Source organism: Eubalaena glacialis, chromosome 7 (genome assembly GCF_028564815.1).
Source record: "Eubalaena glacialis isolate mEubGla1 chromosome 7, mEubGla1.1.hap2.+ XY, whole genome shotgun sequence".
NCBI lineage: Eukaryota > Metazoa > Chordata > Mammalia > Artiodactyla > Balaenidae > Eubalaena > Eubalaena glacialis.
In genome coordinates, this window is record NC_083722.1 from 36,712,709 (window position 1) to 36,740,408 (window position 27,700).

Sequence of the window (27,700 nt, forward strand, 5' to 3'; positions counted from 1 at the left end):
GATTTATACCGAACCTTTTAGGCCTAACATATGTTAGCTGCCATTCTTTGTAAGAGACTATAGTTTAACTGTAGAAAATAACCCTGAAAGCAGAATAGAAACTTTGTTCTTTTTTTTTTTTTTTTTTTGTCTGCACGGGTTGTGGGATTTTAGTTCCCTGACCAGGGATCAAACCTGGGCCCACGGCAATGAAAGCACCGAGTCTTAACCTCTGGACTGCCAGGGAATTCCCGAAACTTTGTTCTTAAAGATTGCACTCCTGGTAATATGTCCTTTTACTAGTGTGTGGAAGGTTCTTGAGGATTATTTAAAATTCATTCATTCCTTCTCTTCCTTCCACCCACTGCCCTGTTCCCTTCTTTGCTTCATCACATATTTGAGTAACTTCTATGTGTCAGCAGTGTTCTGGGTATTGGGTTACAAGAGTAAACATTGAGCTCCTCAAAGAGACTTGTTAACAGCAGTTCTTCTCAACCCTGGCTGTGCATTAGCTGTAAGGCTTACATGTAAGCCTTTAAAAAGTACAGGTGCTGGGGTCCCTGCCCTGGAGATTCTGATTCAGTGGTTCTCAGGTGAGTAGGTAGGATGACAGACAGATCAATAGGCAATTTCAGTTCTCTGAAGTGGGGCTATAGTATAGTTAGTACTGGAGAGCATTACCTAGTCTAGTCTTAGAAGATCAGGGTTGGTGGAGGAGTGAGGAGGGTGTGGGTGCATCGTGGAACGTGAAAGCCTGTCTTAGATTTTTGGAAATAACATGTATGGACTGCAAGAAGAGAAAGCATGGAAAATTGGTAATTTATTGTGGTCAGAGCATAGAAGAGGAGGCAAGGAGTATCCAGAAATGAGACTGGAGAGGCAAGCAGGGTCCAGATCATTCAGGGCTTTGTCAGCCAGGTTAAGAAATTTGAATTTTATTCTGAAGACAGTTGGAGCCGTTGATGGGTTTTATGTAGCAGAGTCATATAAGATTTATTATGTTTTCATACGGTCACTCCTGCTGCTCTATGGAGAATGCTTTGAGGGAGATAAGAATAGAATTTGAAGACTTTTACAGAAGTCTAGGCAAGAAATGCCATGGCTTGAATCAAGGTAGTGGCAGTGGAGATTCAGAGAAGTGGGCAATTTAAAGAAATATTCAGTTGTTAGAATATACTGACCTTGGTTAAAAGTAGATGTGTTGGGGGAGTGGGGAGAGACATCAATGTGTCACAGACTAGGTTCTTGGCGTGGGGTCACGGGTACCATTCACTAAATGGGAATACAGGAGAAGGGGCAGATGGGGAAGGGAAAGGTGATGAGTTTATTTTAAATATATTGAGTTTGAGGTGCCAGTTGGCCACCCAAGTAGATATATCAACTGGCCATTTAGGCATAAATGGTCTGAAGCATGGGAGTAGGATCTGGGCTAAAGATAAAGATTTGGGAGACATTTGCATTTATATAGAGTAACTGAAACCATATGAGTGCATGAAATGATTCAGTATGTGTAGACAGGGGCGAACGTCTGGGTTAGAACATTTTAGGAAAGGAGGAGAAAAGGAGGAGCCTTAGAAGGATATTGAAAAGGAGTGGTAAAGGTAGAAGGAACATCAGGAGGGTGAGTTGTCATGTAAGGCAAGAGAACTTTTTAAGAAGGAAGGAGTGATCAACAGGGTTAAATGTCATAAAGAGGTCAGTAAGAAATTTTCATTTGCTTTAACAACAAGAATGTTCTGTCAGAAGGAAGAGCAGTTTCATGGCATGGAGAGGAGTGGGTTGAAGGGTGTGAGGTAAAATAATCATGAATAATATCAAATCATGTTGTACACCTTAAACTAATACAGTGTTGTATGTCAGTTATATCTCAATAAAACTGAAAAAAATAATTGTGAGTTGACACTTGTTTCAAGAAGTTTGAGACAACAGAGATAGGACGGACGGGTGGTAACCTGAGGCAGAGGGGTTGAAGGAGAATTGTTGAGACAGGAGAAATTTAATTATTCTGTTGGTTCCCTCCTAGAGTGATCATTCATTAAAGGCCCTCTGTGAGCCAGACTCTGTGCTCTATGCTGAGAACAGATCTTAATTCTAGCGGGATAGCTACTTAATAATTGAATAACAAATAAAAATAATGAGAAGCACCACAAAGGAAATAAGCAGAATGCTGCAGCTGAGAATGATAGTGAGACCTACTTAAGATAGTGCGGTCAGGAAAGGCCTTTTTTTTTAAACTTTGGGTTTATTTATTTATTTATTTATTTATTTAGTATTTATGGCTGTGTTGGGTCTTCGTTTCTGTGCGAGGGCTTTCTCTAGTTGCAGCAAGTGGGGGCCACTCTTCATCGCGGTGCGCGGGCCTCTCACTATCGCGGCCTCTCTTGTTGCGGAGCACAGGCTCCAGACGCGCAGGCTCAGTAATTGTGGCTCACGGGCCTAGTTGCTCCCCGGCATGTGGGATCTTCCCAGACCAGGGCTCGAACCCGTGTCCCCTGCATTGGCAGGCAGATTCTCAACCACTGCGCCACCTGGGAAGCCCCAGGAAAGACCTCTTTGAGGAGGTGTCGTTTTAAATTGAGATCTGCGGGGTTTGAGACAAGATGGCGGAATAGAAGGACTTGAGCTGACTTCCTCTCACGAAAATACCAAAATCACAACTAACTGCTGAACAACCATTGACAAAAAATAAACAGATCTGAAGAATGAGAAGGAGACAGGGAGTAAAGAACCTAGGAAAGAGTATTTCATTCAGAGAGAGCATTAAGTGCATAGGTCCTGGGATGGAAGCAGCTTGGCGTATGCCAGAAACCAGCAGGAACAGAAGGTTTTTATGGCCACAGTGAGGTGAGCTGGGGAGAGTAGCACGAGTTGGGTCACGTATGCATGGTGTTAGTTTGTGTTTTATTCAAGAACAGTGGGAAACCATTGAAAGGTTTTAAGCAGAATGACAATCTGATTTAAGTTCTAAAAAAGTCACAATGGCTGTTTTGTGGATAATGGGTTACTAATGGAGGTAGGACAAGGACAGAAGCAGGGAATAAGTCAGTGGCTACTTGGATTAGGGTGGAGGTAGAGGGAAGAGGATGGCTAGTGAAATATACTGTGACGGTAGAATCAACATGATTTGGCTGATGAGTGCCGAAAAGGCCAAGGGACGCGGAGGAGGGAACACTTCAGTGTCTGGTTAGTGTCTGCATAACTGGTAACACCATTTACTGAGGGGGGAAGAACTGAGGGAGCCCCAGATTTTCAGTGCAGGTTGGGGCTGGGAGGCCATGCAGAATCAAAAGCTCCCATTTTATACATGCTAAAATTCGTTTGCATAAGAGAGATATTTTAACTCAGCAATTGTAGCTATGTGGAGGTTAGAGGACAGGTTTGGTCTATAGATAGATATTTAAAATTAGTTGGTGTATAGATGTGTTTCAAGCCATGAGAATGGACAAAATCACCTGAGAAGAGGATGTAGAGTGAAGCTCTGAGCAATGCCAGTATTTAGACGTCAGAAAGAGGAGACAGAGCTTGCAAAGAAAATTGAGAAGGCGGCTAATGAAGTAGGAACTCGGGAGAAGGTGGTCTCATGGAAGCTGGGAAGGGTGTTTCAAGGAGTGAAGGGAGGAAGCAGCTCTGTTGAATGGTTCTAATAGGGCCAGAAAAGTGGCTATGGATTTGGCATCATCTAGATTAATGGTTATCATTGCAAAATCATGTTCAGTGTTGTGGTGGGATCAGAAGATTAGTGAAAGCAAGTGGGGAAGTAGAGCTATACCAATTGTACTAAATCTTTTACAATTGATCTAATTCATTCTTTTAAGGGCTGTATGATGGTTCGTGGTATGGTTCTATCATAATTTATTCAACCTATCACTATTGATGAGCATTTGCTTTGTTTTCATTTTTGCCTTTGAAAATAAGGCTATAATGAACACTCTGCACTCCCCCATCCCTGCACCCCTTGAGAGAGAGAGAGTGTGTGTGTGTGTGTGTGTGTGTGTGTGTGTGTGTGTATGTATCCATACTTAAACATTGGTATGTTTGTATCAGAGAGATTCTAGGAATGGGTTAAATGGATTGAAGAACATAGGTATTTTATGTAATTTTAGCTGGTATTGCTAATTACTTTCTCAAAACTGTAAAAATTCACGTTTTCACCTGCAATTTTTGAGAGATTGATGATGCAGGAAAAAGGGGGTCTAACTGAAGATGCAAAGTCCTTGAATAGGTAAGAGGAGATGGGGGCTAAAGTACACTTGAAAGGGCTGGGCTTTGATAAGTTAAGGAATACTTTCTCCATTGTAATGGGGAGGAAGGAGAAGATTATTTAGTTGCCCATAATTTTGTAGTTTTGGTGGTAATAACATGAGGACATTCTGTAGTCTCAGTGAAATAAGATATGAAATCATCAGTTGAAAGGAGGAACTTGGAAAGCTCAAATTATGAAGTCAATCCTAGAAAGTCAAAAAGGATGTACAGTAGGATTGCTGGGCCATGTTGAATTTAAAATATAGTCAGATTTTATGGTTTTCTGTGGCTGTATACTGTTACTAGGGTTTGTACTCAGATAAAGTGGATACCTGGGGTCACTAGGGCTGGGGTTTGCTAAGCAAGTATGATGGAGAGAGAGAGGGGACAAGGGAAGTAAGAGTACTCTGGAAGGAATGATTATACATAGACTGAAAAAGTAAGCTGAACAAAGAGGGACAGAAAGGAGTTGTGAGATTGTGATTGAGAATCAGTAGATTAGAAGGTTCAATGAGGAGGAAGAATTTTTAGCAGTAGAGATACTAAAACTAATGAATGGCAAGGATGGGGAGGGGTGTTGTAATGTGGGATGTATGAATTTAGAATTTTGGCATGGGTAATGGTTTGTGTTGACCAACTCAAGGAGTTGCCCATGGATTTGGGTCACTGAGATATAGTGGAAGAAGGGTCCCTGAAAGAGGTTATCAAGGACCTGGGAGGCCAAGATATTGTTTGCATAGTGTACGTTCTTGTTGACATATGATGACAGGAGTGGGAGTGGAAGGGAAGCGAGCCAGGAGTACAGGTTTTTAGTTGGGTGGAATGAGGGTGAAGATGGTAAATAACGGTGCCAACGGGGGGTGGGGCTTGAGCTTTGCTCGAGCATGGAGATTTGGAGACATGTGCAGAGTGGGAAGAGGCCTGTTGGGAGTATAGTGGGGAACAGGCATAGCTGCCTCCCCTACCTCCTGGCCCTGGGACTTATGGGGCATTGAGAGAGAAAAATAATTACTTCTTGAGAGGGCTGCTGGGGGAGCATGTTTATATGCTGGTGATAAGGGAGTGAGGGAGAGGTTGGGAAGGGAAAGGCTGGCTAGCAGAGCTTCCTGACCAGGGAGAATAGATCGGCTGTAGGGTCTTAGTGGAGAGATTAGCCTTGGCCTCCTCATAAAGGGAAGGAGGATGGGCAGCAGGCCCGGCCATGGGTTGGGTGGCCGGAGGCTGGTGCATCTCTCTCTTCTCTGCAGGAGGCGGTAAGAACAGCTGCTGAGGAGATGTGAGAGGAATGGAGGAGGTTTGAGATGGGAGCTGTGGAGAGTGGAAGTGACACATAGAAGGATCGTCAAAAGATGTTGAGGACTCAGCTGAGACAGGAGATTATGAGTTAGGCATAAACTTCTCCCTTCCCGCCCCTCCCGTTACATATGTAGTATCTATTTTCCTCATTCCCACCAGACTGAATTAATTACTTTTTCATCTATGTTTCCATAGTATTAAAACACCTACTTTTATATCTCTTATCACATTGTGTTACAGTGATTTACCTGGTTTCCCTTTTAGAGTGTGAGTTCCTAGACTATGTCCTAGGTTATGTCTCATTTATCTCCTCTTCATGATCACCTGGAATAATTACTGGAACATAACAGGTGCTCAGTTAATGTTCATTGAATTAAATCAGATTACACAAGTATGATTATTTTATTTTCTGAAAGTTCTTTTTCTTCATTGATATGACACCATATTTTCTAAACATCTTGCTGGTTTCTGTGGGCACAGTATGCTCATTAAGGGTAAGCCATCTTGTTTTCATCTCATGCAAGAGCAAGACTTGTGCAGAAGATTAAAATATCCCACTCGTCTCTACAGGTTTGGCATGAATTTATTTGCCTTTGGAATTTCTGTCAGCAGAATCTTTGTTTGCCTTGTTGTTGCCCTTACCATTTGGCCATAAGGGCATTCTTAGAGAAGATAGTGAATGGCCATATTCTTCTGAGTGAATGGTACCATGCTAACATTCTTTCCCTTCAGAGTGAATGATGCTGTGTTAACGTTATTTGAAAACTGTGGCTTGACGTGGAGGAGAGAGCTTTTCTTATAAAAAGAACCCAAAAAGCAAAATTAAAATGTCACCTTGCTTTCAAATTGTTTGAAATGTTTTACTGACATGAAGACCATAAAACCATGGAAAAATATTAATTTGTCCATTAACGTGCTCATATTGTTTTGTGGGTGGGAAAATGAAGGTACGTGAAGTGTTATTCATATTCCATGTCAGCAGCCACAACTTTGGAAGGAGGCTTCCTTAGGTTCCCTCTAAGATAGAATTATAGAATCTCATGTTAGAAGGTACCACGGAGAGCCGCTGGTCCCACCACCCAATACGTTTGAATCCTCTCTTCAGCATCCTCAACAGGTAGGTGTCAAGCATCTGCTTGTATACCTCTAGGGATCAGCAGTTTTCCTGAGAACAGAAACCAGGTTCTGCATTGACACCACAACGTTGCTATCTCTATAACAATAGTTCTCAAACTTTTGTTTCCAAGAGCCCCTTTATACTCTTAAAAACTATTAAGGACCTCAAAGAGCTTTTGCTTATGCAGAGCGTACCTATCAATGATTATTTATTTGTTTAAAAATTTAATAATAAACCCATTACATGTCAATGTAAATAACATTTATTAATGAAAAATAACTATATTTTCCAAAACAAAATAAATTTAGTGAGAAAAGAGGCCTTGCAAATCTCCTTAATAGCTGGTACAATAAATAGAAGACAGTTGGGATTCTCATATCTATTTTCTCATTCAATCTGTTGTAATATCACAGGTCATGTAGTACATACATGGCAGGCAAATAACTTCTTAGAATTAACAAACTTTGACCTCACGGACCTCCTGAAAGGGTCTCAGGGGCCCCTAGGAGTCCCCAGACCATACTTTGAGAACTGCTGCTGTCTTGTACACCAAGAGATGGGATGAATCGATGAAGTAAACTGTTAGAGACTGGAATGAAAATATATATATATATATATATATATATATATATATATATATACAAAAGGGGCTAAGAAAAATGTCAACAAATATTGAGTGCCTACCATGTGCCTGAATGTAAAACACTGAAAATTCTAACACTTAGATCAATTGTTCCTTGTCTCTTTCAATACGAAGATGCTCTTTGACTTCAAAAAGTATTTCTGGATTGTAAATTAGCTATTTTACTTATAGAATCCATTCATTGAGAAAATGACCAAAAGCCGCTGCGAATTTACTTACGGTTTTTAAGAAATTTCTGTTTTCATCATCTTACCAGTGTCTGTGGACATTAGAAAACAAATACTGTGTCTGTGTTTTTATATGGTTGATCCGCAGGTCCATGGGGATTTGCAGAACCCTTGCAGGTAACTCTGTGTCTGGCCTATGGAGCTGCCCCCACCACATGTGATCCATGGGCTGGGAACCATGGTTCTGTGTGTGATATTTTTTCCCCCTCAGAAGTCATTCATCAGTTCTTGTCACCAGTCTTAAAGGTGTTGAGTGATGGTTGTTTTGAAACCATTAAGACTTTTGGTGCCTTCAATTAAGATGGCTGGGTGTCATTAAAAAAAAAACAGCCAAAGACAAATAGAAGTGTGTACTTCAGGGGCTTCCGGTTCTCTTCACCTGTACTTCTCTCGCCAAGAGCAACAGATGGGCAGTTGCAGACTGAGCCTGTCTCTCCTCCCCTGCAAGCTGGTGCTGGGAGCTAGTGGGAGACAACTGTGTTGAGAGAGTTAATACTGAGTTAGAGAAAAGTGGAAGTGTGGTAATAGTGCAAGGGGAGGAGTGAGAAATTAAATGGTATCTTTTTAGAAGTCTGCCTTATTGCAGTCTGCATTGCTCCTTGGGGATTTTTCTACTGAGTACAAGAAAATCAGCAAGCACTTCCTGAAAAACCCAGATGAAATTACTGCCATAAATTTTTATTTTTTTCCATGGTATAAAACCCTTAATTTAGATGGGGAGTGTTTTCTTGGCATGGCTAAGTTCAACTAATGTCAGATGACAAGCTCACCCCCACCTTTTGCCTTTTTTCTTTTTTTCCCCTAGTATGTGAAAAGTACAGTTTGCTATTGGTTTGCCTTTGGCTCTGGAGACCTCCTTAAGGGCCCGAGAAAAGGATTCTATCTTTCTTTGACACCTTTCTGTTTTCTGCAGGATTCAGACCATTTGCATTGTCATATGGAAAGTATGTATGGTGTGTGTGTGAGGGGAAGGTTGGCAGATAAAACTGGTGGGGTTTACACCATTTAAATATTGCAAGTTAAGAAATTGTTACCACAGTATTCAACTAAGATAGGGACCTCAGCTTAAGATGAGGTCTCTGAAAAGAATGTGGGCACATTTAGACAGGAAAACTTGTTTAGCTCTTCTGACAGTTCATATGTAACATACCTGGTTGTTTGAAAGCAGGAACAAGATGTCAACAGAATATTGTATTTATCACACTCCAAAGACATAGCATGCTGCACCTTCAAGTTCTTGTTCCTATCAGAATACTGTGAGTATATCTTACGAACAAGGGGAAATAATCTATGGTGTTTTGTTTTGTTTTTCCTTGCATGGTAATATAGAATCTATTGTAGTGTGAATAAAAGGAGTCGCAGGAGATTCATTACTGTTTGTGAAGTGTGCTGTCTGTGTCTTTCGGCATGTGAGTCCTTATTTTACTTACCAAGCAGATATAAAAATTAGAATCGAGGTGATAGAGAATATATATTGCATAAATAAGCAATGCAAACAGAAGATTTACCATTATAACAAATAAATACCCTGCTTCAGAGGTTGGAGATTAGAATTCTGTTATATTAAATGCTTGACAATTAATTAGCTATTGTTTATAAAATTCCCAAGATGACAGGTTACTTAAATACTGTTATTAAGAGTAGCTGGATTAGTAATAATAATGGTCAATGCCATTGGCAACAATGAGGAGATTTTAAAAATAAAGATAAATGTGGGTGATCATAGTCAAAGTGATTTGTGTGCTGAATGCAGAGGAGCAGCCCCTGTGCACAGTGTTCTGAGACTGCGGTATGGAATGTGCGATACGTGGCACAGTGTTCTGAGACTGCAGTGTGGAATGTGCAGTACTTGTCATGGTGTTCAGACACTGCAGTGTTGAATGTGGAGTACTTGGCACAGTGTTCAGAAACTTCAGTGTGGAATGTGCAGTACTTGGCAGTGTTCAGAGACTGCAGTGTGGAATGTGCGATACTTGGCACGGTGTTCTGAGACTGCACTGTGGAATGTGCAGTACTTGGCAGTGTTCAGAGACTGCAGTGTGGAATGTGCAGTACTTGGCAGTGTTCAGAGACTGCAGTGTGGAATGTGCGATACTTGGCACGGTGTTCTGAGACTGCACTGTGGAATGTGCAGTACTTGGCAGTGTTCAGAGACTGCAGTGTGGAATGTGCAGTACTTGGCAGTGTTCAGAGACTGCAGTGTGGAATGTGCGATACTTGGCACAGTGTTCTGAGACTGCAGTGTGGAATGTGCAGTCCTTCGCACGGTGTTCTGAGACTGCAGTGTGAATGTGCAGTACTTGGCAGTGCTGTGAGACAGCAGTGGGGGGAATGTGCAGTAGTTGGCAGTGTTCTGAGACTGCGGTGTGGAATGTGCAGTAGTTGGCAGTGTTCTGAGACTGCAGTATGGAATGTGCAGTAGTTGGCAGTGTTCAGAGACTGCAGTGTGGAATGTGCAGTACTTGGCACGGTGTTCTGAGGAAGGTTAGACAAAAGTGCTTAATTTGTTAACATTTTTTCTCTGATTTTTGTGTATTGCTTAACCACTTGTCAGAGTAGCGTTCTCTTAGCAAAATTAAAGAGGAAATAAGAAAGCTGACAGAAAATAGGCTCGACAGAAGGCCAAGTGTAAGAGATGAACCCCTAGCTGTTGCTGACAGGCACTGTTTAGATTCCAAATATGCTAGATCATTCATTAGTGTGTGTGTGTTTGTGTGTGTGTATGTGTTTTAAAATATGGTGCATAATTGATACGGAGAAAAACATGAGGGGACTTAGCTTGATTGTACAGGTTTTTGTTCTGTGGAATTTGTATCCTTAGGGTCCCATCTGTTTTGGATATAATTTTGTGAGTAAATCAACATGGAACCAAGAACTGGCCCATCTACTAATGGAAGAAAATTACCAAAGGAGGTGATAGGCACAAATTCTTATTATGGAGAGTGAAGTTTACAAGAGGAAAGGTGTGGGGCTTCTTGATTTTTAGAATCAAAGATTTAGAAAATTGGATGGTGTGCAGAAGCAGTAGTGCTCATCAGCTGTTCCATGTGTCGCCTCACATTACCCACCTCTGATGCTGGCTCTCTCACTAGCTCAGGCCAGTGGGCTGTGAGCAGAAGGGATGTATGGCCCTTCCTGGCCAGTGCACCCGGTCCACCCCTTTGTGGGTTGCTTCCTGCTCTGTTTTTTGGGGGGGCAGGGGGTGCTAGATAACAGAACAAAACAGAACACATTTTGAAATACATATGTACCTCTAAATAATGACAAATTTAGCTTATGTTCCACAGACCTATTTAGCACAATCTGCTATTTAGAAGTATGTATAGCATTCTTTTCTGCATGAGTATGGAATGTGAATGATAGACTAGTTCTGGTGTTGTGACTGGTCCTTAATACCTCATATGAGTCCTGGAAAAACTTCATTGTGGAAAAAACTGGGATAGGTTGAATTCGGTTTTAGATATTATAGACAGGTGCTTTCGGCAGCCAAATTCATACAGATGCCCAGATTTCTGTCTTTCATACTTTGTTGGGAATCACTCCAGTGTTGATCTTACTGAAGATTTTTATTAATATGAAAGTAACTTTATAGTCAGTGTTTCTGTAGAGTCAACAAAATTTCAGAAAAGCAGTGTTAAAACTGAGGGACACCTCAGCCTTAAACCTATTTGTTTTCAGCAAATCTGACGCATGTTATCCTCCTTGACTGCCTCTTTCTGTAAACCTGGCTATTGCCACCTCGCTTGGTTGCTTACAGTTTGACTCTAACCAAGCTTGTGTAGTTAAGACTTGAAAAAATACCTTCTGTCCTGCTCAGGACTTGAGAGAATAGCCAGGTCTGAAGCCTTTGCTTGCTGTAATGGTTGCTCAGCTAGTTGGTTGGAGTTTTATAGCAACAAGGTTTGGAGAGCCTCTAGTATGATGATTTTCATTGTAATAGGTCTTGTTGTAAGGAATAGTCATTGTATTGATAATAGTTCTTTCCTAGTGAATACCTTATTTTTTTTCCTCTCTCCTGCTTTCCCCTTCCCTCCTTTTCTCTCCCTCTTTCTTTCCATGTAGTGAACTGAGAAACTTGAAGAAAGGAACCCCATGCTGCTGCCATGTGTGGGGTCCAGTAATTCTGATCATTTTGAAGAGGTAGCCAGTTTTAACACTATCCTTAGGAATTATCTTACTGAATGTAGCATCTTTTGTGATGGGTGAAATGATAAACTAGGGAATGCGATTTGGGAAAAAAACCATATTGAGGGGCCTACATTAGAGTATATAAATCACAAATCAATATAAAGTTCAGATAATACTTTATCCAGAAATTGCGACAGTAATGGGAGGTGGGAAAAGTTCCCTCCATGTGTCCATTTTGAGAAATACAGTGTTTTTATTTGGTACAGTTGCATATTCATTTCTAACAGACTGCATCTTAAAAGGATTGGACTTTTATAGATTCTATGAATATTCAGAGAGTCACCAAAATCAATTCTGTCCTTTACCTTATGCATCTAGACCCATCTGTCATTTGCTTGGTAGATAGTCCTAGCTCTGTATTGTGAATTCCCTTTTGAGAAAAAGATATTTCCCATGTGGATAGGAGGGACATACTGGTACCTTTGCTGCCCTCGTTGAAAGTTTCAACCCTCAGGGTAATTCTTGGAGTGTGTGTGTGTGTGTCTGTGTTGCCAGGCCCTGCCCACTTTGGGATCTGGCATCAACTCTCAACTCTCGTAAGCTTTTAGGGCATTGTTTAGGACACTCATGCAGAAGGGGAAGACATAATGGCTGTTGCCACTAGTAAGTCATCAGGGTACTTGGCAAGCTGGCAAAAACTAGAAGCTTATCCATTTGCATCTTAATTGGTGTGACCATTAGCCTAAAGCCTGAATTTTAAAAGTTGTCCCTTGAGCCCTTTCTCCCTTTTACCCTCTCATTTTCCTGAAGCTGATTTGCATCTTTAAAAAAATGTTTCTCAACATTTAAAAACTCATGCCCTTTTTGATAAACTCAGAAATCTTACACCTTTCTTAATATTATTTAAAATATCCATTAAAAAGTAAGAATTGCAACAAAAGAATCAAGGCAATGGCACTCTTAGAAGGATGCCCTTTTTTTTTTTTTTACTTCAGTCACATGAGATCAGTGTGAAAGTGGGATCTGTTTGCTTGCCACAAGCCTTTTTCCTGTTCTTGCTACTGACAGAGCACAGCATAGGTCACTTTCACATCAAGCTTGTTCAACTGCTTTGTTTTCATGGTCACAAAGGGCAAGAGAGCCTACTTTGCAAATATAGTCTATTTTATTATAATTCTGAAAATGCATGTTCAGACTACACATGGGCCCATCTTCCCCAGAAAAGATTTGGTTACACTCCCATACCATCTCCCACCACCTCACTGCTTTAAATACTTAACTCTGAAGAGGGAAACAGATGAAAGTAATTAAGATGGGGCAATAAGTAAGATATTCTTATTCATGAGCACATCCACGTCTCTCAGCCACCGTCCCTGTGTGGCTGTGTTACTGCTCCTCCTCTTTGTTGTCCTAACCACCTCCAGGTCTACCTGCATGGCCAAAGTGGGTTTAATTGATTCATCCATGTGACTCCATGGCTCCTAACCCCGATTCTAGTCCTCTTGGACCTAGGGAGAAGAGGTCTTCTGCGTTCTTTAAGTGGTAGGAAGGGTGTGCCTTGAGGATCTCCTAGAGTACAGGCACTGGGCCGAGTGTTCTACTTGCATCATTACTCTGAATCCTCAGAAGGTTCCCATGAGATGGGAACAATTATCTCCATTTTGTAGATGAAGAAACTAAGGCGCAGAGATGTTTGCCTGCCTTGCTCTGGGTGGTGGAGTCAAAATCCAAAACCCAAAGTCATTTCTACTTACATTATAGAGAGAGAGTTGCTTTCTTGGTTCCAATGAAATGAATGATCTTTTCAAAAACATGTTCAAACTTTTCTGTTCTTTGGGTAAGCAGAAGAAGAAAAAAATTTAGATAATCATTACTATTTTTTTGAAAATAACTACCTTATTCCAGCTAGTAACTATTGGGTTGGCCAAAAAGTTCATTTGGGTTTTTCCATAAGATGTTACAGAAAAACCCAGACAAACTTTTTGGCCGACCCAATATTTGCTATAGGGTCTGGGGCAATGCAGTTGATAGAGTAGAAAACCAAAAATATTACAATCATTTAACTCATATTTTCAGTTATTATAAACAGCATTATAATCCCTTTTCATATGAGAAATCAATATATTTTCAAGAATGGAAGTATTATAGATTGGTCTAAGGGAGTTTTTTTGATAACCTGAAAGGGTAAATATCTTTCCATGCTTCTTCAGAATAATATTTGGAGCCCTTAACTTTGGATCTATTCTAATAGGAGTTGTAGTGATTAAAAAAAGTGATGTATATACAATAAATATTTTATACTGTTATTTAAAAACAGAAATGTTCACATATAGAAAAAATGAATAAAAGGCATTTCTGTAATGTTGAACTTGCCATATGTACTCATTGTATTGTATAACAGGCAAAATAGCATTCCATAATGTTTATAATCTCCCTCTAGAGCTTAGATTTTAACACATAAAAATTAATACCACTCTAATGCTGACATTCCCGCCATTATTCTAGGCTTATAGAAAACAATTCACTCATCATTGCAGCTCTTGTCTGTCCAAGTAAGGTTTTGCTTTGTTTTTCTTTGATTTTTTTTTTTTTTAACTCGCCAGAACATTTCTTAGGAACAAATTAGATTTAAATAAAAACTTTAAATTTGGTGAGGGAAATTGTCAATGCAAAGATGGCCTGGTATTGAAAATATGTGCTGAGGTAAACCACTGTATTTAAAAAAAAAAAAAGCTAAGGTTATATTATCACCATTCAAAATGAAGATTGGCTACTGAACTTTGGCCTTTAGAAATTGCATTTTGAGCCTTTGACCACTGGAGGGCGCTGTGCCACTGCAAACCACTTATTCAAGTCAGAAGTCATCAAATCTCTTCGTTTGTTCTCTCTAAAAAGATAAAGGATTTATATTCTTGTAATGCCAGATCAGTTCATACTTAACATTCAGCCTTTAGCTGTAGAAACTTGTTTGAATGACAGTAATGGCTTCATTTCAAGTTATTTAAATGTTTAATGCTGTGTAATTTACTCAAATGTATATAATCCTTTATTTAACTAGATGAAAATAATATACTGTTAACATTGTTTTTAGCGTTAATTAATGTGACTAATTGAAGTTAAAAACACTAAACCAATTTCCCTGTTTTGTTGCATCATCAGACTGTAAAGAGGTTTCCCTCTGGCCCAGGCTGATTTTGGTTCAGTGCTCATCTCCCTCAGCCCTGCTCGCTGCCCTCCACCCCCCATTCTACTCTCTCCTTGCAGTTTCTGTAGGTAATCTGATTTCAGTATTCCAGCTGCTACAGTTGGTAGCAAAACTGACAAACTGTAGATCGTTTCCCTTCCGAAAACTTGTCTTTTCAATGCATTATGATAGGAGCTTCTTAGCATTATTTCGTTGTTCCAAAATGAATGTAGTAATGATTAAAATCACTAAATTACTGTAAGCACTTTAAAAGAGGAAAAAAATGGAGGTAGGTCTTGACATCCCTAGTCGTGGCAGTCGGTGAGAACTCATTTTCAGCAGGAAATGGTGGAACCTCAGTATTCCTGCCTGAAGACTCCATCAACACAGCTATTGTTGCCACTGACTCTCAGTAATAATGAAAAACAAAACCAAAAGCCCCTGCTGTTTTCAAAGCTTTAGTCTGGTCTTGGAAATCGGATGAGTATAAGTCAAAACCTGGTAACACCTTTCTGGCAGCTTGCTTGTACTGCTGTGATGTGTTATATTAAAATGGCCCATTACAGTTCTCTGTTTGTAGGCATAAATAATTCTTTCTCGTTAAACATTGCGCCTCCAGGGTGCCGGAGAAAGGAACAATTTCACCCATTGCAATTGTTGATGCGTGTCCTTTATTCAAAGTAATTGTTAGATCACTGAATGCTTTGTTATTATTCTAGATTCTGGAAGTTTTGTCTGTAACCTGGACAATTTTTTAAGGGTTAAAAATGCAGAAGTGCCTCATTCTTTTTAGTTAAATTTTAGATGAGAATTGTTGTCTTGGGGAAAAAAAGTTGTCTTGGCTTTAAAAAAAACAAACCTATAAACAGAATTTGCTCCTTCTCATAGTATTCATATCATCATGTAATCCTTTATATGCAGTGGCACTATTTTATTTTGTACATAAAATCTTACATTGAAAGCTTAAATTTAATTTCATGAGCAAAATGCACATTGGCTCCGGTTTATTTGTTTACCAACAGTTTTTAAAAATTTATATGATATTTGTGCAACACCATAATTTTCCTTATCATAATTACATGTATGTATGTACAAATATATATCTATATGTGTTTTAAACATTATGTGTGTATTTGCCTGTATATACACACATAATAGTTATCTCAGTTGGGTAAAACAAAATAATAGAAACAAAGTATTATACTTAAATATATGCTATATGGCAGTTTTAGGACCTGAGATTATGAAATTAATGAATGACAGAGTGATGTAAGTTTTTGAATTATTATTTTAGTTGCATCATTCTTCTCTTAAATCGCTAAGTGACGAGAATACCCGGTACTTTATAAAGAACGCTTCCTTTCATTTGATCCTTACAAACATTGTATTAGGGAGTGGATGTAAATATCAGCCCCATTTTACAGAGAAGGAAATGGAGCCATCAGAACATTAAAATTACTTTTCCAGGATCACAGCAGTAGCATGGTGTAAAGCTGGGGCCCAGCTCAGTTTCCTGCTCTTTCCTCCTCTACCCTTCCTCATTTGAAGGCCACTGTGAACCCTGAACGGAAGCTGTGAACAGAGATCCCAGGAGAGGCCTGTGCTGGAAGGCTGGCCTTTGTTTCCCTGTGTGTTCTAGTCTTGCTTAGGCTGTTTCTGTGTATCAGTTTTCTCATCTCTAAGATGGGATCTGGTTAGTCTTTTTCCAGTCTTGTTCAAGACAGTGTAAACAATAATGGAGTTTTAATTTAATGAGAATTTTGAGCCTGGGGGTAAAAATCTATTTACAGTGTAGTTCTTACCTTATATGTTTTTAGAAGGGGGAAGTGGCTCTTTTCTTTTCCTTTACATCAAAGACAATAAACAAGCTTGAAGAGGAAAGTAAATAGGTGGATGAGGCATCCTCCATCATTGAAACACAGGGAAGTATCTCTTTAATTATTCTTAATAAACTTTGTTGGGCCAGGTGGAGGACTCAGGATTTGTTTCTCTTCCTTCATATTGCCTCCTAGCTTTGCAATTTCTTCTCTTCTCATTGAGTTTTTTTTTTCATGTACTTATTGGGGTATGATAATAGATAGGCTGATTTCTTTAAGAGATGCAGTGTTATCAGTGTTTGACTGCTAAGATTAAATTAAACCATAAATTAGGACATAACATTTCCTAAAGACATTTTATGTTTTAATCAGTGCTGAGATGAGAAAGATAAATAACTACTAAAGTAGCAATAAAGTAAAGAAAATGAACCAGTGTTATTACTTAGTATTATGCAAGAAAAAAAAATTATTTGTTAAGTATATATAAATAAATACTAGTTAGTTAGTTACCAAATAAAGGTAAGAACTTTAGCTCATTAATGTGATTTCTTGTGTCTTGTGTGACCTGGACTCAGGACTTTGTTGGTGGCACCCACAAGACTGCTACTGTTACCTAACCAATGCTCTTCCTTTCCTGCCAGTATCATAATACTTCAGGGCATGTATTATTTTTCACAATATTGCATTTGCAGGTACTTCACAGGGACAGGAGGCAACACTTTGATCTCCACTACAACCCTGCCCACCTCTTCTTGAGACCATTTCTTCTCGTTGCTTGAGTTTCACTGCCTCTTGTCCGTTCTCGTCTCTGATCCAATCCATGCCTGCCCTCAAAGAGCTCTCTCAGCACGACCCTTGTGACACCTTCTCTCTTTCGCCTCAGAACTTTCACCACCACTTTTTCTCATCCAAGTCCCTTTTTGGGTTTTGTCTTCTGGCATTTATGCCCATATCCAATATTTACAGTTCCCAGCTAACTTAGAAGAAACCACAGTGAGGTTACCTGGTGCCTCCTCTGGGAAAGATCTGTGCACTAGTGTTGAACCCTTTTCAGCTTTGGCTCCCTCTGCCTTTGACCCTGTGGGCCATGCTGACTTCTTGAAAGAATTTCTGTAACTGACACGACATGCCGAAAGGACTACAGTCCTCCCATGTCAGATGTTCCTTTTTACCATCTCTCACCTTTTTCCTCTCCTCATGGACAGGTCTCTCTGGGGTGTGGATGCTAACTAGCCCTCAGCATCTAATGCTGAGCTCCCTCCTGTCACGTGTCAAATAAGCATGAGCCTTAGAACTGGCCATGTCTTTTGAGACTGTAGTGTCCACGCCTCTCATTTTTAGGTGAGGTATATGTGGCACTCAGAGAGACTGGGTTTTGTTTGAGGACGCGTAGCAAGTGTGGAGCAAACTCAGGACTAGCATCCTGGCCTCTTGACTCTTAGTCCATCCCGTAGCATTTACACTACACGTTCCTTCCATTTGGCCACCATTGGGCAGAAACTCTGCAGGCTGTGCAGGTTTGGAAGACTTACACTGGCTGCTTTTTAGAGACTTTAATAGATCACCAGCCAGCTCCAGTAGATGATCCCTTGTATGGTCCCACACCAGCTTTGGGCTATTACTGATCTTTATCAAAATCACAAAGAACAAAAAGCAGGGGGTCAGACTAGATAGAAATGCTACATTTCTGAAATTAGAAACAACAAAATTAAAAAGACAAAATTAAAAGGTAAATGGCAAAGTGGAAAAATTACAAAATTTGTATCAGGAAAAAAGGTTAGAATCTTTGCTATTTGATTCTTAAAAGAATCAGATGAGCACCCCAGAAGAAAAGTGGGGATAGGACATGTGACATTAAGAATAGATGATTCACAAAAGAAGGCAAATAAATAAATGGCCATGTGAAAAAAAAAAAGATCAACCTCATTGTGAAGCAAAGAGAAATCATTTGTGCTTATTAAATGGGAAAATATTTTGAATTATGTTCATGGTCGTGTTGATGAGGGTGACGTAAAATATTCTGTCATACATGTTGGTTCTGGAAGGATTAATTAGTTACAGCAAGAATGATACGTACATACTATGGAATTGTACAACCATTAAAACTGTTTTAGGAGAATTTTATATGACACAAAAATGCTCACAAGTTGACTTGTACCTAGTTAAGTGGGAAAAAAAAGTACTAAAATAACAATATTCTAGTTTTTTAAATGATATATGTGTATATGGATTTTTTTAAAAGCTGTAAGGAAATACACCAAATGTTAAAAGTGTTTATCATCAAATAGGATTATGAATGATTATTCTTTTCTTTAAATTTTTTTTATGTTCTGTAATCAATGTGTACTAGTTTTGAAATTAGAAAAAAAGAAATTAAACATTTTTTATAAGAGGGGTTGGGACTTCACCTTCAGATCACATGTTCTTTGCAGATCTGCTGGTTCTTCTCTGACCTTCTAAGAAGCTGTCTCCTGCTCCTCGATTTGCAAAAGCATGTCTCTATAGTAAAGTAAAGGCCACGTGGCACCGAGAGCATAGCCCCAGCCTGGGAGCCAGGACGAATCACTGTGCTGTGTGTGCATGTCCTCGTGGCCTGAGGAAGCCACTGCCCCACCCCCTCCCCTGGGGGGCTTCTTCATTTACAGAGTGAAGGTGTTGGCTTCTAGTATCTATAAGGCCCTGTGCAGCTCTGAGATTGGATCATTCTCATTTTTCCCCAAGCTCTTCAGCACTCTCCTTTCCTTCTTAGGCCCCCTTTATATCATCTCACTGATGAGGCCAGACCCGCTTTATGATCTGACTCTGGAAAGTTTTGTTGTCTTTGGTAAAAGAAACGAACAAACAAACCCTCCAAAGCTACTTTCTAAAACCTTCAGGGAGTTGATTTTTCTTAGCAGGTATATTATTCTCTATTACAACTATTCCATACTTGTGCATACATTTTTAGGCTCTAGAACAAGGGTCAGCAAACATTTTGCTGAAGGACCGAAAAGTAACCGTTTTAGGCTTTATGGGCCACACAGTCTCTGTGACATGTTCTCCTCCTTTTTTTCCTTTAAACAACCCTTTTAAAAGATGTGAAATTCATTCTTAGCTCGCGGGCCATAAGCAGGCCATAATCTGCTGACCTCTGTTCATAACTTTAGAGGAACAAGGAATTATTTTGTCATACCCAGTGATACTTGTAAACTTGTTTTTCTTTTCTCATATTTCTAAGACAGTTCTTCAGACTATAAATAAAGTAATCCTTCAAGATGACAAAAGAGAATTTATATAATGGCTAACCAAAAGCACATTATTTTGTCCAGTTCATCAAATGTCTGTGTAACCAAAAGCTCTAAGATGGAATCTGCATTATAGGGCTGTTTTAAGTTGTTCTTTATAGCATGTTCTTTATATTATTCCTGAAAATACCTTAGAATCCTAGATTTGGGTGAAGATTTTAAGAAAACTGATCCTCATGTTTTTAGCAGGGCTATATCCAGTGCTTTAAACTCTCCCTTCTAAACATAGTGGTCAAGAGCACAGATTTTATAGTCAAACAGATCTGGGTTTGGTCCCAACTTGGTCATTTATCAACTATGTGGCCTTTTCAAGTTAGTTAGCTCTGCTAAGCCTTGGTCTTCTCATCTCTAAAAGGAGGACAGTAGTAGCTTGTGTCTCCTCACAGGGCAGCTACAAGTGTCAAAGGAGAGCAGACTTATAACACAGTCTGGGCACTGCTCTTGGCACACAGGAGGCATTCAGTTGATACAGGATTATTATTATCCCTTTTAGTTTTAAAAGAATATTCAGTGTTCTTCTGGAACTAATTATCTTTTTTAAAATATTTTTATTTATTTGGTTGTGCTGGGTCTTAGTTACGTCAGGCAGGCTCCTTAGTTGCGGCATGCATGTGGGATCTAGTTCCCCGACCAGGGATCGAACCCCGGGAACCCTACATAGGGAGCGTGGAGTCTTAACCACTGCGCCACCAAGGCAGTTCCTATAATCCTAAATAGTAGTCAGTTTCAGGAAGTGTTTCCATAACTAACCCACATCTCATCTACTCTAGAACTTAAACCCAGTCTGCTGAACCTGTAGTCCATTTCTTTTTATTTAATCTTCATTAGACATTAAAAAAAACTAGTAATGACCCCCTGAAGAATGAAAATAGAATATTTTCTCATTCTAGTTCTGTTAACCTTTTGCCATAAGTCTGATTTCCCTGTACACTAGTTATTTTTATGTTTCAACTTTCCCCTTCCTGTGCTTTTCTGTAGTTGAAGAGCAAAGAGCTGGACACAGTATCCTAACCAAGGACTTCATCATCATTTCATTCCTCCATTCAGTAAATATTTACAGAGTACCTACCATGTACTAAACACTGTGCCTGGAGCTAGACATACAGCTTGAACAAGACCAAGTCCCTGCCCTTGTTGAGCTTAGGCTCTCACAGGAGAGGTAGACAAATGAGATGTGAAAAATAAACATGACACTTTTTAGTGTAGTGTTTGAAGGAATTGGAAAGGGGTGATGAGCTAGCAGGTGACTGAGTTTGGGGAACGGACCCTTGGGCAGGAAGATCAGGGAAGTCCTCCGTGAGCAAGTCAGTTGAGCTGAGACTTGACTTATCACAAGTTGGCCATGCAGAGAGCTAAGAGAAGAGTGCTCTAGGCTAATGAACAGCAGTGGTAAAGGCTGTGAAGTGGGAACTATCTTTGGGTCTTTGAGGAACTGAAAAAAGGCAGTGTAAGTCTGAAATCTGGTGGTGGATAGTGTGCAGGGTGTTGGGAGAAGGTATGGCTAGCAATGAGGCAGAGAGGTAGGCAGGAGCCAGGAACTACTGGGCCTCGGTGACATGGAATTTATGCTAAGAATGATGGGAAGCCATTGGAGGGTTTAAGTCAGGGAATAAAATAACTTGGTTTATATTTTTGAAAGACCACTCTAGCTACTGTGAGAATGGGCTATGGGGGGGACAGGAATGAGGCAGGCAAGGAGAAGCAGACAGAGAAAACTGCAAAGGAGCTGCAGTGAGGCAGAAAGAAAACAAGGAGAGGGTTTTCATGGAAGCCTAAAGAAGACAGTCTTTCAGTATGGGCTGAGGGGAGATGAGAGTGGGCAGTAGACGCTACGCAAGACAGATAAGAACAGAAAAGTGACTAATGGCAAGGTGGACCTTATTGGTGACCTTGCTGAGAGTCAATTCGGTGGAGCAGTGGGAGAAGGGAATGGAGGGTGAGGTAATAGGGATGGCAATAAACATAGAAGATGAAAGGAGTGTCACCAGGAAGGGAGGCAGAGAAATGGCAAAGAGGCTAGAGGGCTCAAGGTCAAGGGAGGATGATATTAAGGTATGCTTGTTTGCACGTTGGAATGACTCCACAGGAAGGGAGGATTTGATAATGCAGGAGAGTGGATCGTTAAAGGACCGTGTCCCTGATATGAGAGAGGGGCTTGGCCCTGGGACTCAAGTGGAAAGTTGGCTTTAGGTAGGAACGAGGTTACTTCTTTCATTGCAGCAGAGTATGTAGATTGACTGAGATTAAAATGCAAGTATTACCTTCATGTTCACAATCCTTGCATTTCACTGGATCTTTGTGGTATATTATGGCCCTCTAGTTCTTTTTGTGCTGTTGTGCTGATTTATTTGTGCAATATATTTTTTCTCCCTCTCCAGGCCATGTATCTCACATACGGATCTGTTTACATGTCTGCCCTCCCACTAAACTGGCATCTCTTCAAACAAGAGTGGTTATCTTTGTATCTCCAGACACAGCTCAGTGTTTGGCAAGAACTGAGTTGAAGGGATGACAGCTGCATCAGTACAAAGGACTCGTGTAACAGCTACACAAACATGCAGTAGAAAGGAAAGTAATTTGAGAGCATGTAAAATTAGATGTTTGCATTACTTAGAAGAATTAATATGGTTTCTCTTATCTAAGTTGAATAGTTACTGATTACCAGAGCTGAGGAGTAGCTAAGGGTGAAAAAAGGACCACCTCACTACCACATAGAGGAAGGTGGGATTTTTTTTTTTTGAAAATTCTCTTAAGAATGTCTTTTTTTTTTTAAATTTATTTTGTTCAGGTATAGTGATTTACAATACTGTGTTAATTTCTGCTGTACTGCGAAGTTATTCAGTTATATGTATATATATATATACACACACACACATACATACATATATATATATACATTCTCTTTCATATTCTTTTCCATTATGGTTTATCATAGGATATTGAATATAGTTCCCTGTGCTATACAGTAGGACCTTGTTGTTTATCCATCCTATATATAATAGTTTGCATCTGCTAAACCCAAACTCCCACCCTGTCCCTCCCCCATCCCTCCTCCCCCTTGGCAATTCACTCTCTATGTCTGTGAGTCTGTTTCATACCTAAGTTCATTTGTGTCATATTTTAGATTCCACATATAAGTGATATCATATGGTATTTGTCTTTCTCTTTCTGACTTACTTCACTCAGTATGATAATCTCTGGGTCCATCCGTGTTGCTGCAAATGGCATTATTTCATTCTTTTTTATGGCTGAGTAGTATTCCATTGTATATATGTAGCATATCAGGAAAGTGGTGTTCTAAAAGCCCCTTTGAGTAGGGATGAGTTAGTGTCTGGCATGCTGTGGTGGAAAACACAGTTCTAGGTTCAGGAAAAAGTGATACCGAAACCTATATGAGATAAAGCAAATCCCAGAATGGTGAGCTTGCTTGTGGGGGATCTCAGTAGCAGGGGAAGTCTTGTGTTTAGAACAAGACTAAACGTGCAAGAGATATGACCTAAGCAGATTTGTGCTGAAATGAGTGAGAACAACTTTATAGAAAATTTCAGTTTAGCATATGTAGCTCTTTCCCAAGTGCTTTCTACTCAGATTGGGGAAAAAGACACAACAAAACAAAACAGTTAACTTTCCCCTTCAACATTATACAGCACATCCTAAATGAAACATGACTTTCTGAGTTACAAGCTGCTGCCCCTGGCAAAGAGGCTGGTTGTAAGAGCATAATCTCAATGTGTGCCCTGAAATTAATGTTCTGTGGGCGCTCTAGGTTTGTGTGACATACTGTAAGTTATATCCAACCCAACTGTTCTTCTAACTGCCTGCATTAAGTATCATGAAATGAGTTCCCCTGAAAGGAACCATCTGAATAAAGAAGCTTTTATGCCTTTATAACTCCTTACTGCATGACCCCAGGTCACCACTGTTGGTATTAGGAGCTTTCTCTCCCACTTTTCACTCTTCTTGCCTTTAATGGACGGACAGAATCCACATCAGGCTCTCTCTCAGCTTCCAGGTGCTGGCAAATGGTACTGCCATTCCCGTTGTGGGGGGAAGGAGGCAGGCACTGGCATCTCCATCATGTCTCTTCTCTTCCCAGGATGTCAACTGGAGAAAGGTCACAGTCAGAGCTGCCCACCCCACAGAGTTCGTTTTCTCCAGATTCATTAAAATGCTGCCTTCATCTTTCCCTTGGATTTTTTCTTTTCAAAAACATTTTCCATTGTGCGGCCTCATATTATTTTATATTGAGATGACAACCTAACATCTCACCAAGTATCAACTGGGAATACAATTCTGCCCTCACTGTGCTGCGCCATCTTGCCAAGTTCTGTTTTTTTTACTCAGCTTTCATTCAGAAAGGAATTAATTTGAGTTATATGATGCCACGGTTGTCTCCTTAAAGAAGGCTAGATGCTTGCACATCTTGGGAAAGTATCTGTGAATGTACTTGAATCTTTCAGATTAGGTGCCATTCCTCTTCTCTCTCCTTTCCCTTTCACATCATCATAGGGTCCCCTCATGTTAGAATTCAATCTTCCTATTTCGCCTGTCCCTTCTCAGTGGGATTTTACTGAAGGGGCCCTTGCCTTCTGTCTTTATTTCCTTTTACCTGAGAGAAGCTGATGCAAGGGAAAAGGCATTTTTGAGTCTAAACATAAGGCTACTGCCGTTAAGAGAAGAGAATTTTTACACTGCAGAAGATGCCCAGGTGTTAGTTTACTTCCCCAGGAGGATTTTGAACAGGCTTGGATTCAGAAATGAAAATTCTTGTTCCAGGGTGTGTTGATCGAGCAGTAGTGGCGGCATCAGTGGCCCCATCACACAGATGTGGTTCAGAAAGGGTGTTTCCTTTTACAGCAGTGATTCAACTCTCGACTTGGCTTTTAAAATGGTGGAAAATTTTGAAGAAATGAGATTTTTTTCTCTAAAGATTTTAATAGATGCTGACAGAGCGGAGCCAACAGCGCCAGTATGGTGCTGCTGGAGAGTGAGCAGTTCCTGACAGAGCTGACCAGCCTCTTCCAGAAGTGCCGGTTGTCAGGCAGCGTGCTCATCATCCTGAAGAAGTATGATGGTCGAACTAAACCCATTCCAAGGAAGGGTTCTGTGGAGGGCTTTGAGCCCTCAGACAACAAGTGTCTGTTAAGAGCTACCGATGGGAAAAAGAAGATCAGCGCTGTGGTGAGCTCCAAAGAAGTGAATAAGTTTCAGATGGCTTATTCAAACCTATTGAGAGCTAACATGGATGGGCTGGAGAAGAGGGACAAAAAGAGCAAGAGGAAGAAGAGCAAAGCAGCACGGTGAAGGGCACCAGATCTCCCGCTTTCACCAGCTAACCACTGAACTGCTGTTTTTCCTTTGGTTTTTACTTCTGGCCACAAAGCTGGGTTTCTGATTCCCCTACAATAACTGTTTTCATGTGAGATTAGGGTCATTTTTGGATGGAAGAAGGGCTGTAGTGTTTACAGGGTAGTTACAAGAAGCCAGTTTATTTTTAGATCTGGCTAAGTGGTCTGTGTTGTGTGGTTGTATGTTTCTGGATAATAGTTTACAGTCTCTGTAGCCGTCTGTGAAGAGCACTGTATCATTAAACCTGTATTTGTCAGCACTGACCATCTTTTATTCCTTTTCCCACCCCATAAAAAGTTTCTGGCAATAGCTCCTCATTCTGGAACGATGTGATTATGAATAGGCTTTAGGCCCTGTCTTATGGGTTACTGGAATTGAAACCTGACAATTTTATAAAAAGTTGTGTTATTTCATGGGTATTTTTCCCAACTTATGCTGTATAATTTTATCATCATAGTTCCTTTAGCAAATTTGAATGAGTTCTCATAGCCAAATGAGAGTTTGCTTAACCAAACTAAGGACAAGCTTATTACAAAATCATCAAGAATAAAGATTCTAAGTTGGAAAAAAAAAAAAGATTTTAATAACTTTGCCATTGGACTGTCAGCTTAATCACTGCCTCACATTTGTCATGTAACCAATTTATGTTTTTACCAACATGAAGGACAATATTCGTTTTATGTTTTCTCCTTTCTGTCTTTCCATTTTTTCCCATTACACTGTGAATTATCAGATAAACTTAAATAGGAAGGTTGATGCTAGGTTAACCAGAGTTTGGGTAACCCTGCGTGTATGAGAAGCTGGGGGTTGGGTGGGGTGGGGACTGAATGGGTTGTGTGTCTGAACTATGATCATGTTGATGTGTTCCACATTGGGCCCCTGTCGGCTTCTACTTACCTTTCATCATATATTTGGAAACTATCTTATAGCCAGGACAAAGCCCAGGGAAATCTCTACTATTATAGTTTTGGTCATGTTCTTGTAGTTTCCATCTGAAAACAACACAGTTTAGAGAGAACTTTTTGAACTTTTTGAGAACTCCTGAGACTCTTATTTTGTCTTTGCCTGCAGCCAAGATAATTGAAGCATTGTCGGTCTATTTCAGGGGCACATCTTCAGGTAGCATGTGATACTATTTGGGATGTTCTGATAGAACAAAGGGAACACAATTTGTAGCTCTTCCTGCAGCGATAATTCTGGTTCTATGTATGATGAAAATGAAATGGAATTTTAGCACACAAGACATACCAAGGCAATTTAGTCATTAACAGTAGCAGCCTCTCTTGTAATTTCCAAAGTCTCCTCTGATTTTTAGTGTGTCGATTGTTCATTCCCTTCTTCAAGGAAATCAAGATTCCTCAGCCTTTCCCTGCAGTGGCTGAAATAGATTCACACAGAGTTTGAAGGTGAGTGAAATAGGTCAGAGCCCATCCAGAAGCTCAGGGCCCACATTTCTTCCCTCCTTTATTCTTCTGCTTTGTCTGCTTGTACACATTGCCTCTCAGTGAAGAGACACCAGAGATGGTCCTCTAAGCAGAGAATGGGAATAAACAGAGTCAGATTCAGTCATGCAGAAAGGGTTGTAAATGAATGATGAGATTTGGCGCCATCCTCACTGCCAGCTGTGTAATTCTGTTAAAAAAAATGGGAGACAGGATAGAGATAGTCAAATCATGCTAATAAGTCTATTTATCAAGCATCCACATGCCCAGAGATGCCTAAAAGACCAGAAAATGGAGGTGTCAGATGAAATATGTGGGTAAATTAATATGATATTCAAATCAATAAAGTAAACACAAAATATTTTAAAGATGGTCAGGCTCATGAAAGCACAGTACTCACAAATCTATAACCTTCCTCTGCACACGGCCCCTCCCCTCTATCACATATATACACACACACAAGTAGAGACTGGTAGTAAACTTTTTGAACTTCTGACCCCTACCTAGTAGAAGGCATTCGTGGGAACAGAGAGGAAACAACATATTGACCACATGGTACTTCCTCTTAAGCACTTGCACATACTTCCCTCTCATTTAATCCCACACGGCATTCCTGTGCAGCAAGGATATTCTCATTTTTGCAGATGAAGAAATTGAAACTCAGAGAGGTCACACTGTTAAAAAAAAAAAAAAATTGTGGGACTAGATTTCAAAACCATATCTGTTTGACTCCAAAGACCTTGAGTGGATTCTCTTTCCACTAAACCATGCTTCCTTGCCAGAAAAGTACTGACATCTTTACTCCATGTATTTGTAGCATTTTTGCTGGGTTTGAGTCAAGTTGATGATTCTTTTTTTTTTTTTTTTAATAAATTAATTTTATTTATTTATTTTTGGCTGCATTGGGTCTTCGTTGCTGCACGCGGGCTTTCTCTAGTTATGGTGAGCGGGAGCTACTCTTCGTTGCAGTGCGTGGGCTTCTCATTGCGGTG

The 27,700-nt window shown here is 40.1% G+C and overlaps 2 protein-coding genes across 4 annotated transcripts in view; both read left to right on the forward strand.

Annotated features, from left to right (window-relative positions):
• Positions 1-27,700, forward strand: part of BTBD9 (BTB domain containing 9) — a 409,382-nt gene that overhangs the window by 109,388 nt on the left and 272,294 nt on the right. The window lies entirely within an intron of this gene.
• On the forward strand, positions 24,889-25,221 carry LOC133095227 (signal recognition particle 14 kDa protein-like). The gene has a single exon (XM_061196282.1). The coding sequence runs from the start codon at positions 24,889-24,891 to the stop codon at positions 25,219-25,221; it is 333 nt and encodes a 110-aa protein (XP_061052265.1).